The 12,383-nt window shown below is 47.7% G+C and overlaps 1 protein-coding gene and 1 pseudogene across 3 annotated transcripts in view; both read right to left on the bottom strand.

The window, feature by feature from the left end:
• The window catches only part of LOC119377372 (epithelial splicing regulatory protein 1), a 119,115-nt gene that overhangs the window by 26,281 nt on the left and 80,451 nt on the right, over positions 1-12,383 (bottom strand). For all 3 annotated transcript variants that reach the window (XM_037646884.2, XM_037646878.2, XM_037646872.2), the window contains exon 7: positions 2,534-2,709. In XM_037646884.2, the coding sequence (XP_037502812.1) occupies positions 2,534-2,709 (176 nt within the window). The remainder of the gene's footprint in view (positions 1-2,533; positions 2,710-12,383) is intronic.
• LOC125756468 (uncharacterized) lies at positions 10,602-11,351 on the bottom strand (annotated as a pseudogene).

The raw sequence follows: 12,383 nt of genomic DNA, 5'->3' as shown, positions 1-12,383 counted from the left end.
TGGCTGCTGATGGGGAATGAGAGACAGAAGAATTCGGCTTTTAGTTAACGCGCACGCTGCGAATTTTTTATTGTTCAACAACGCACAGGAAAAATCTCCCACCGGCACCACCTTGGAGGTCAAACCGTAAGACTGGTACGCACTACGACGACTACGACTACGAGGGACGAACGGGTGCCGCCTTAAGGAGCTTCGCCCCTAAAAATCTGTATGATTGTCGCGAGTGAAATACTGCACGCAGCAAGACATACACGACCGACAGGAAGGAAGGAAAAAAAAAAACACTAGTACAATACCCCGAACAACAATTTCTAGGCGTGGCTTTTCTTTACTATCGCAAACGCCAGTGGACAGCGGAGCCGAGGGTAAGCCTCAGCGACGAAAGTACTACGCCGCTTTAGTATGCTTTACCGTCTCCCTTCCTCCTCGCACTCACCCTCGCTCTTACATCCTCTTTCCTCCTTCCTCACCTCACTCATTTCTTGCCTTCACACTCCATTGCTTTAGTCTGCTTTACTCTCACCCTCCTCCTCGCTTCCCTTTCCCGCTCACCTCCCTCCTTACGACCAAAAATAAAACGCAATCGAAGTTGCATCGGCCCTTGTGATGGCTAAATCGTGGATTTAGCGGTTTCCTCAATTCGAATCGCGTTACAAACAAGCAACGGTCACATAGTATACATATAACGCGGCTGCTGGTGTAGCACCGACTGTTAATTGTAAAATCACGCTTTTTCATGAATTACAAAAAAAAAAAATATTCTATGGCCTGACTATCCCATAACGTGGGAGCGGCCCGATGCGCGCTGAGTCGCGCACCTCAGGACTTTCAGCAAAGTTTTGCATCCATCCATCAATTCCGTATAAGACCTACCGCGTGCTGCAGTTATCATGTAACCAGCTGTGTGCAACACGCGAACCTCAGGACGAATTCACGGTGTTTTCATTTGCAGTGACTTTATCCGATTGGTCGGCGGTCTTCGCTAATATGTTGACTGTCGCTACTAAAAGGCTTTCTTAAACAGCGCAGCTGTTTAAGCTTGAGGTTCGGCCGGCGTTGCTCGGAAAAGCTCGCCCAGCCTCCTCGCCACGTTGGCCCCGCCACGGTGGTCTAGTTAGTGGTTATGGTGCTGGACCGCTGACCCGAAGGTCGCGGGATCAAATCCCGGCCGCGGCGGCCGCATTTTCGATGGAGGCGAGAATGCTTGAGGCCCGTGTACTTCGGATTTAGGTGCGCGTTAAAGAACCCCAGGTGGTCGAAATTTCCGGAGCCCTCCACTACGGCGTCCCTCATAATCGTATCGTGGTTTTGGGACGTTAAACCCCTACAATTATTATGTAATATCCTCGCCACGTTAAGAGAGGGAAAGCCCAGTGTAGCTTAGCCTAGAGCGCATAGCATAGCCACGTAGAGTATGACATAGCAAGGGGGCGGAAAAGGGAAGCGAGGGCGAGGAGCATGGAAAGGAGGGGGGAGAGGGTAAAGCATAGCATAGCCTTGTATAGTATAGTATAGCTAGGGGTGGGAAGTGAAAGTGAGGAGGAGAGAAAGGAGGAAGGTACGGCCACCAGCTCTGCTGTTTCCTCATTCTTCGCTCCGCTATAGTGCGTATAGCTGCCACAATTTTTTTTATTGCGAATTTGAGAAGCGTATGAAAGTTTTGGGAGTACGCAGCCCTGAAGACAGAATTCGCAAAACTTTCTTTCGCGTAAGAGCCTCTGTAACGAGTCGTAGATAGTTTGTCACGGGCCCGTCATTCTCTGTTATTATGCCGTACGTCGCGATTGGCTGGCACCCACTCTTTCAAACAGCTGGGGCCAAATTCACGAATATTTTCAAACGTAAGTGATCTTTGCTGTTGACGAGCTTCATTCACTAATGATGTCCTTCGGCATTAGGATTGGCTGAAGTATTCTCTTACGAACACTTTTAGCGTAAGCTTTTTTTGTGAATATGAGCCGCGAGTTTCTATACGTGCTACATCAAGGTATACTCGGCAATGGTACAAGCGAAAAATCCGCGCGCTCATCATGCCGAAAAGCATTTCTGCTCCGATTTGTCGAGGAAGAAGAGGCGTACCTCAGTTCCCCGCGGGTTTTTATCTTTCTAGTGGAAGCAGTAATCGCCGGGCAAGGTTCACTATCTGCTTCGCGCACGCTTCTGTCTATACCGGCCTTCGAGCCCGGCACGCACACAATCGTCGCGGTCATCCGTAAAACTTGGACCAGAGACAATGCAAAGACTGAGGAGGGAACAAAAAAATGAAAGAAACAAAAGGGAACGAATGATGCAGTCTTCTAGCGCGGTATCGCGCGTGTACGCCCTTGACCAACCCTTGACCACAGGCCTTGGGCAAGCACGAGGGTTTCCGAGGGACTCGTAATCACGCGGCTCCGGATCAACTTGATGCACTTTAGACAGGGGAGGTATGAAAGGGGGGGATGGGGGGGGGGCTACACACAGCGAGGTGATCAACCACAATAATGGTATTGAAGCGGCGCGCAAAAAAGGTCGAACGAGCGTGCACGCTCACCTCCGGCGACGTTGACGAAGTCCTCGCCCGTGGCCCGGTACACTTCGATGTACCGCTGGCCGATGTGGTGCTTGTGCCTCTTGAGCGCCATGTCTCGATGCTCGCTGTTCTCGAAGCGGACCAGCGCCTCCCCGTTTCGCCGACCCTGCGGACTCAGGCAGAGCGCCACGCCTCCCCTGAAAGGAGGCAAGGAGCACGTCGTTTGTGCGCGCCGCAATCTCTATCGCGAGAGTCGGCATTAGGCGCCTGCTGAGGTTTATACACCACCGCTGGCGTAACACGTATATTTCATGCCTCGATGGCTACACACGCTTGATTCCAACTGACAACGGTATACGGCTCAGCATGACTTACGGCGTTCCGGGCCGCATAGGCGGGAAACCGATATTCCTTTGCCGGCTGCGCGGCGGGGACCGCATTCCGATAAACGTAGATTGCGCAAGAGGAGTTTTTTTCTTTCTTTTTTTGATGAGATTTTGGCTCCGAGTTACTCGATTCCTCCGTGCTACGTAGTCCTCGTAACTTAAGTTCTTATGCTAGCTTTATTAATCACCCGAGTTTAAGGTGACAGACAGTTTCCGCGTGCGGCCAAGACAAGAGTATACACGTTAATACGTCTGGTTTTTTTCCTCACTTCAAAAGTACTGCAGGAAAATCTTCGACAGTTATTAGTTCTTAACAATTGTCAAGCTCAACTTTCGAAAGCAACGATTGTTTAGCAGTGCGAACGGTTCTGAAACTCTCAGTTTGACAGGCTGTATAGTCATGCGTGTCACAAGTTGCTTTCAAGCTACGCAGCACACTGCAGAGCCTGTTCATGCAGCAAAGGGAATCACAAGCGACGTCAAGCGGCAAGCGGTGGAAGTGAAAATTGCGAGAGACGGACGAACTCCGTTTAAATATAACAATCGATAGCCAAACGATTTTGCTCTCAGTAACGCACGTTCACATTCTATAAGCACACCTATGCAAAATACAGAAGCATTGACTGCGACATGTATTCAGGAACGAACACCCGCTGCTATAGCGGTCAACAATGTTTTTATGTAATTATGTCACGAGCCCACCTTCCAAGACCGCTGAAAACCAAAGACCGCCCAAATCTGCGAGCTCGCGTAAATTCATATCCAAGGGGGTAGCCAATTCGGGCAGTTATTTCAGTGGTGTTTAAAGTGCGACATGGACATAGTCTGCGTTTGTGGCAAAGACGAAATTGTGCAAAACAAAATTTTCACCGAAGCGCAGCTGGGATGCACTGCGTTGTTTGCATTACATTTGCAAAGTTATGTGGACTACACATGCTAAGCTATATACGCTTTCTTTCATGACGCTGAGTCATTACTGTGTGGCATCCGGGACAATGTTCAGTACGTACACACTCATGCACGCATGCGCTAATACTTGAAAATGAGCAATATGTGATCATAGTGAATCTACGAGCTCGAACAGCACTCTTCAGCCAGAATACATACATAAAATTCATCCCGTTATTATGTTATCCCATCATATCTTGTCTGCATTAAAGCAACATTTTTAAGATAACGCTGACAAGCCCGTGTCAGAAGAGAGCAGCGGGTGCCCACTTAACAGGATCCACTACTTGAATTTATTCCTTACATAAGTTCAAGTAGTGTACTCCAATGCAGCAGCCAAACCGCTGAGTTCGGCATGCCTCACGATTGATAAATGCATTTCAGTGCAAAAAATTTAATTTCGGGGATGCCCAAACAACCGGCAAGCTGGGTTACGCTGAAGAATACAGTTATCCGGAACATCACAGGTTCAACAGCAAATTAAAAAAAAAGAAAGAAAAAAAGCACTACGTTGAGGCTGAAAGGGAAAATTGTGTGTTTCTTCGAACTCGGTCCGTCCGGTTTCTTATAAGCCTCGACACGGCGGCAGCAGTTAAGGAACAACTAATCGGCGGAGTCTTATCTGGAAGCCTCTTGAGGGTAGCCGGCTAAGCAGGCTGCAAAAAAACAGCTGCCGTCGTACGCACTGCAGAAGTCTCGCCGCGTCCGGCCTTGACTTCACGGTGTCTCGCAACGACGAGACGCAATTCTGCAATACACACAAACACACCCTATCTGCACGCGATGGGGAGGACCTGCACTGCAGAGCTGCCGTCTACGCAGCCGCGCACTGGACGACCACGAGGCCGTCTCGACTTCCACGTGTTCGTCGCTTTCCACGAAAGCACGCCAGTCAATCCGGATTGCGGAGCACGCGCAACTGTAGCGGTTGCAGGCGTAGTTTGTACGTTCATATATGTATAAAAAGAATTTGTCCCTCAGCCAGGACTCGCAATTTCTTCTAGCATCGCTTTTCTCTCTCTCTCTCTCCGTCTCTCACCTGGAGCGCGTTTATTATCTTAGTTCTCACCTGTTACACGCTCAAAGCGCCCGACGCGCTTTCCCTCGTCCGGAAAAAAAATCATGCGAGAAAACGCGTCGTGGCCGCGCGCATGGTTTTCCACGCTCACTGGTACAGCGCGTCGGCTTGGGGGTGTGTGGATCGAATCGGAAGCGCGGTCGTGAATCGATGCGGTCCAACCTGTGCGGGAACGACATTCCGGGCTCCGACCGTGGCGCGAGCGGGATGCCAACCTTTGGGTCGAGGGCCCAAAGCCGGCCTGGTTGGAGCCACGTCGCAGAGACCTCGGCGAACACCACCACGCTTATCCAGCTGGTCCGCCCCTCGACGCGGGCGACTGTGACGCGTCGGCTCCACTGCCCAGTGCCCAAGTCGGCTCTCGCGAATCTCTCTCGGTCGGCGGAGAGGTCTGTATCACGCGCGGACGCCTTCCAAGTCTGATAGCGAGAGGGAAAGAGGCAGAGGAAAAAAAAAAGTGTTCTGCGCTCAGGGTGGGGAAGGGTGCGGCGATAAGGAAGCGCTTTTTCTTTTGTGCCGTCTGTGATGCCTTCTTTTTTTATTTCTTCTTCTCTCGCTTGCCCACGCTGACGGCCGGCTTGATAGGCAGCGCTGTGCAAAACGCTGACAGAAGATGATCCACAAAGATCAAGGACCCTCAAAATGGCTCCTCCTCGACGGCCGTACCAAGAAGCAGAATGAAAATCTGCGCACGCCGGACCTTTCGAAGAGGATCACACTATCGGCGGCTACTTCTCCACCCGATGAACGGCGGAGAAATCCGCAGTGTGGAAGCATCTCGTATGCGCTGGTACAGTGCACGCTGATAACAAACCAATGCGCGCACGCGAATTTGTTTTGTCTGCAGAGTCGAGCGAAGCCGTCTTTAGAATCGTTCGCTGTGGCAATAGAGAGCCCCGAAACAGTGGCCGCATTTCTCGCAAGCTCCGAGACAAAAACAGCTAAACGGGAGGGGAGAAGTAGGGTCGACATTGAATTTCGGAACGCTTCTCCGTCCTTAGAGATACTGAGTCAATCATAGACGTATGGGAACAACGATTAACTGTATATACTTTTTGTATATACAGTATGCTTCTTGAGAACCACTCGAAGCGATTGCCCGAGCGGCGGTCTGCAGTATGGACGCACGAGAAGCGCTGAACGCGCATCGTACCGAATGTACACGTAATACGACAGGCTTAGCGTAGAAGTGCGAAGAAGCCGCCCCCTGGCAATGCTCATTGTAGATGGCTGTCTTTCGACGTTTCGCTACGTATGTGTACAAGCACGACTGCTGGTTCAGAGAGCCCTGATCTGAGCACCGCACAATTTTGCAACTTTGTTCGGTTTTCTTTAAGTACACCATTTATATATACGACATACCAGTTAATATACAATTTAGATTGCAACAGTCATCTTTCTTTCATTTTCGATCATTTTTGGAGATATCGCCAAAATATCGCTTTCAGCGCGCGCTTAGCTGGTTGAGGAAGGGCGACCAAGCAGTCGCCTCAGAGGTCACGTGACCTGCAGAAGTGACGTGAAATCCCGCGTCAAACAACTGGCGTTTCTTTAACGAAGAAAACAACGAGATCGTTGCTGCAGTTTCTCAAGTCCACAGATTCGTAGACTCGGTGTGGCACTTTTACGTGCAAGAGCCGCTATACTTCACCTAACGATTTCCGTGCTGTACAGCATATGCCGTGGTTCGCATCAGCCAAGAAGCGCGCACGTCCGCCTCTGATCACCTTCCCCGCGACTCCGGTTGAATGGAAGCTCCACGGAATTGGGTTAGTGTGGGCGATGGGCGAGCCCTCCTCTTGTACCAGCAATCGGCTCTTGTTACTGATTGGTTAGCCTTAGTCTTCACTGCATTGCGCGTAGTCAATAGCGGTGTTTACATGAATGTCACAAAAGTGTATTGCATCTCATGTAACGGAGGCAAGAGGTTAGCGTGGGGCGCATGCGCAGCGCGCAACAAACGCAAAGCTTTGGGCACCCCATTTTAAAACTGCCTATTAGGTGGTGTCACTTTTATTGGCAGCAAAACGCGCGTCTATGTAAATACTAGTAGGATGTAGGGAATATGCGATGCGGCGAATTAATACGATACGCTTCTATCGTATCCATGTAAACGTAGTTAGTGAAACGAAGCGCACGTTTCCCTCGCCCCTTCCATCGAGGAGCAGGGCAGCAAGCCGGCATTTGTATTTATCAACATAACTGACCTTTAACAGCGAAGCTGTTTAAGCTTTTCGTTATACCGCGTGGTGCGAACAGAAACTCGGCCCAGCTTGCCTTTGCCAAGTTGAGCCTAGTTAAAACTTAGATGAGCCTAGTTAAGCCAAGGTAATTAATTATAGCCAAACCTAACTTAGCCTAGATATGCCTAATGTCGCCTAATTAAGGCGATCTCAATTAAGCGTTATCAAGACGTTCCTAATTAAGACTAGCCCAGTTTACCTTTGCCATGTTAAGTCAAGTTGAGCATAGATAGGCGCAGTTGAGCCAGAGTAAGGGTAACCAAAACTAATTAAGCATAGTATCACATAAATATGTCAATCACGATTAATGCTAGTTAAGGCAATGCTTAATTAAGCACAATTATTCCAAGTTGTATAGCAATTAGGTTAGTGAAGCCAAGTTCAAGGTAGTACTAAGTAATAGTGTCCAAGTCGGGTATAATTAAGCTTAATTAGTCTTAAGACTACGACTAATTGAGACTAATTAGGTTGTGTATGAATGAGCCAAGCCGAACAGAGAAACTTGAGATACGTGTGTCCCAGCTATGCTAATTTGACTAATTAAGCTAATTAAGTTCAGTTGAGCCTAACATTGGTTTGTGATCGAATGACTGAGACTCAATCAATTCTGATCATTGCCGAATGATGACAAAACGATACTAATGGATAGTCAGTCGATATAATCGATAATCGATCAGTGTCGACTCAAGCCTTGGTAAGCCCTCAGATATTCCGACACATACTGGGATAATCATAGTCCCATTGTAATTAAGCTTTTCCAGTCAATCAATACAAAATCGATGGTCAATCAATCATGATCGATAACAACCGGTATGTCGGGGAATTTCGGAGAAGAGCCGAGCCGTGACCTATAATTTCTGCTTGCTTTCCGAAGAGCGTGTTCGAGTCCGCAAGAGCCGGGACTACATAGTAAACCACCAGCTGCGCCGTGATTCAGGCTTGCGCCACTTAGCGCAAGATGCCCACATTTTTTTTCTTTTTTCTTCACTTTAAGTGACGGAGTAAGATAGACAGGAGCCTCCCACTTTGGCGCCGCGCAATACATCCGTTATAGGAATTCAGAAATGCCGAAGCTTCGCCTTATACTGCGCTTCTTATACCTCCCTCTGCTTAGCGTCTCTTCTGCTCGCGCCTTCGCACATGCTTTTTCTTCCCCTTCCGAGCAGCGTCTCTCCGAGGTCGGTCTCTCTTTCGGAGCGCCATCTGTTGACGTTCGTAGAAATGAGTACTTTCCTTCTAATGTGCGCATGCTCAAAAGTCGCGCAGGCGTCGGTTGCGCTGTACCGACGGGGTGACGCGCGTATCGTCTGCCGGACACTCTGGCTCCTGGCTCTCAGCGTATTCGTTTTGCAGCAATAATAAATGCAATATTGTGCACGCAGTGTCACAATAGAAAAAAGCACACGCTTTTTGTTTTTCTTTTTTTTGCCTAGCCTTGCAGGACACGAATGTGAAACAATGAATTAGTTTAGACTGATAAACTATACTCCGAGAACTATCGTGTCATTAATTTCACCATCATAGCTTTAAAAATAAATGAGAAAATTAGTGTCAAATCTCTCACTTTTAAATTTCGCGCCCAAAATCTCCAATGGTGACGTCAGGGATTGCAAAATGTTTTTTTTTTCGTATTTTGGCCACATTGCCTCAACGAAATTTCCTGAAACTTGGTATGTTAAGTCTCTGGCTCCCTCAGAAGACAATTTACTACATCTTTACCGATTAAGAACTACGTAGGCCCTATAGACGATTTTCCGCAGCGGCGCACGGGCGCTGCCATGTTTGATCACGTGATCGTAACTGGCCTTCCCCTAGCCAGCTGCCCCAGCCACCGCATTGGGCCAGCGAAGCGGCTGTGGCCGTGCCACACAAGCTGGTTGTAGCAGGGTGTAAGCAAGTCACATGTCTGCGCAGCAAAACAGTTCTACATGTAATCGTCTCAAATTTGATAACGTCGCGACATTAGCGTTTGTTTGGTACGTACTACGCCACAACGATAAGCGATATATTTAATCTACTTCGTATTTATGGCGTATGCCCTTAATTGTTGTATTAGCAACCGCTAGTAGCTGGGGTTACAAGCCAACATGGCAGCACCCATGTAGACGCGACCGCCCGCTTCGATCTGAACTCGCGCTTGCTACTCGCCCACTGTACTCACGGCAATAAATAAATGGCGAAATCCGCCATCACTTTGTGTCGGCTCACGCTGGGGAAAAAGCGTCAGGTATGCTTTGTCTTTATTATTGCGATCAGCGGTGTTTATTTAGCCATGCCTGCTAAGCCTTGTCTCCGACAATATGAGAATGAATTTTGGAAACACTGCAAAATACCGACGAGTACATTGCTCTCGAAGCTTCAGGACGCGAATATAAAGCAAATAAATGCGTAGGTTTTGAACTTACGGGCCACACAGCGCAGGACAACGACATGATAAATTCGAGGCGGAAGGAAACTGCATCCACAGGTGCCGCCGTGTTTACCTTTCCGCCGCTGCCGTCTGCTCGCTTTTACTCGCGCACGCGCAGACGCTATGGGAACGCCGAGCAGACGACGCGACGCGGACGGAGACATATTGAGCAGCGCTCCCAAAGGCCACGGCAGGCGGATGGCCATGGGACGGCCACGGTGCGGTGGCGCCATCTAGTTTTGATTGAACAAACCAGCTGCGGAAAATCGTCTATAGACGCCGTCAAAACCTATGACGTCACGGCAACTGGTGCAGGAACTTCAAGGTGGCGTCGCTACCCGCATTTTCTTTTTGCGCATTTTCTCGCTTGCCGAGCGTCTTCTCGCAGCAAGCGTGGCGTTTTTGGTATCGTAAAAGAGTAATTTACAAATACGAGAAAAATCATTTTTCTATTTAGTGTCCCTTTAAAAAAAAACACATTATGTACGCCAATGAAAGCAGATGAAAAAAAAAAAAAAAAGACTGCGCTAAATAGCGCTGCAAAAGTACCCATCATCAACTTCAGAACGTGTGCACGGAAATTATTTTTTAGCTCGCGCTTTGAAGTATTCTTTTTGCGGCTATTTTATTTTTGGCGCTTTCCTTCGACATGTGGCAGTAGCAGGGTAAGTTGGGCCAGTTGATGAACGTTCGTACTTTGCAGAAAGCTACCCTGGAAAAGAAGAGGGAGAAGAAGAGTAGGAATTCTTACACTTGCAAACGAATCTTTCTTCGGCCACGGTTTCCTTTTTAGCGCTGTATTTGTCAAGTACGAATCCTCAGTATTTTAAGCCTGCGCGATATAACGATCCTAGATAAAATAAAATAAAATCAATCTTTATTTCAGTTTGTACATACAAACTAGGGATGGCGAGAAAAAAGCAGCGAATTTTACGCCGCTTGACGAGCCTGGCCATCCTTGCGTGTCAGCAGTAGGCACAAAGCAGAAACAACCACTGTACATGAACTCTTTGCTGTACAGAAAGTTCGTGCACGTATCCTTGCATGTGCAAAAACAAAAAATAAATAAAGTAATACTAAAGAAATTGACAAAAAGACCTATGTGTCATAATTGGCAACAGTACTGTGAGTGTAAAACAATAACACAGATTGATACAATATATGAAGACACGAAAACATTTGATATTACGGTGGCACAGATTGCCGAATAATGCTCTTGCGAATGGCAGAAAGAGACATTGTATTTAGGCAGTCATAAAATGAGGTATTCAAGAACTTCGGCACAGTATAACTCAACATAGAAAAACCATAATTTGTTCTACACTTTGGTCATACGTAACTACTTTGTACTGTGGTGTCATGTGATGAGTGGAGAAACGTAAGTGGAACAATTTTAGGAAAAAAAAGGAATCATTTTTTCTAATTATTGTTTTATAAAAACATGCAAATCTTTAGTCGAATAATTTGTTTACAGGAACAATATTATATTGTTGGAAGATATGCTTAGTTCGGGAGAATCATAGGACCCATTTACAACTGCACGGAGCATTTTCTTTTGCAGTGTTTGTAGTTTTAGTATGTTTGACAACGTTGTGTTGCCCCAGACTAGCAGGCAATAGCTTATGTGGGAATAAAAAAAAATGCATAGTACAAAGTAAGCTTAGTTTTGGTTGGAAAAAATATATCTGTTACGCGAAGTGATTCCTATGATTCTAGAGAGTATTGAAGAAAGATTATTAACATGTGCATCCAATGACATTGCATTGCGTAACGTTATTCCTAATGATTTAAAGGTATCCACGTACTCGAATATGTTTCGCTAGAAGACGCTGTACAAACCAAACGATGAAGTGTTGTGTGCACCACTAATGCAAATTCAGGACGCTCCGATTTTGTTCCACAAAAATCAGGAGGCATGAGAAATAAAAACTCACAGGGACCCTCATGCATCCACCTCAGTCGACTCGAAGTCGAAGGCCATATTCTTTTTTTTTTTTCTGCTAAGTCGATGTATTGAACTCCCCGCGCCCCCCTCCGAAAGCTTTCTGCAACTAACGTGGTTTTGCAATGCCTCCGGGATCAGAGGCATTGTAAGCGTTCTGCACGTCACCTTGTTTTGCACTGCCTCTGGGATCGGCTCACCTTTGACCGAGCAGTGATGTCATGTGATGACGTCACCCGTTAGAAAGAAATATGAATCTCATCTTGCGCGCGAAAGTGCGCGCAAATCGAAACGTGTGAAAATAAACCACCGAGTGAAATTTGGAAGCGTAACAAAGGGTACGAGACTGACTAATGGTGTTCGTCTGTCGTGGTGTAGACTTGGAGAGCCGTGAGGGCAGAAATAAGTTTGTTGCTACCCGCCATGGTGGTCTAGTAGTTACGGTGCTCGACTGCTGACCCGAAGGTCGCGGGATCGAATCCCGGCCGCGGCGGCCGCATTTTCAAGGGAGGCGAGAATGCCTGAGGCCCGTGTTCTTAAATTTAGGTGCACGTTAAAGAACCCCAGGTGGTGGAAACTTACCGAGCCCTCCACTACGGCGTTCCTCATAATCATATCGTGGTTTTGGGACGTTAAACGCCAACAATTATCATTATTAAATTTCCCCCTGAACAAGCGCGTACTCTGGGGTGTGGTATTTTGTTACACTAAAATGTGCTGGTGACTCTGGCGCATAGCTTACCAGAGCGTCGCGCTTGCGCTTGTGTTCTGTTGGCTGCGCCGCTTGAAACACCTGTCAGGCAATACGGAAGCTAGCTCACGCCGGAGCTACGTGTAATACAGGGCATCGACACCAGCCGATGG

Source organism: Rhipicephalus sanguineus, chromosome 1 (assembly GCF_013339695.2).
Source record: "Rhipicephalus sanguineus isolate Rsan-2018 chromosome 1, BIME_Rsan_1.4, whole genome shotgun sequence".
NCBI lineage: Eukaryota > Metazoa > Arthropoda > Arachnida > Ixodida > Ixodidae > Rhipicephalus > Rhipicephalus sanguineus.
The sequence above is the reverse complement of the archived record's forward strand: the minus strand, read 5'-3'. Positions and strand labels throughout refer to the sequence as shown.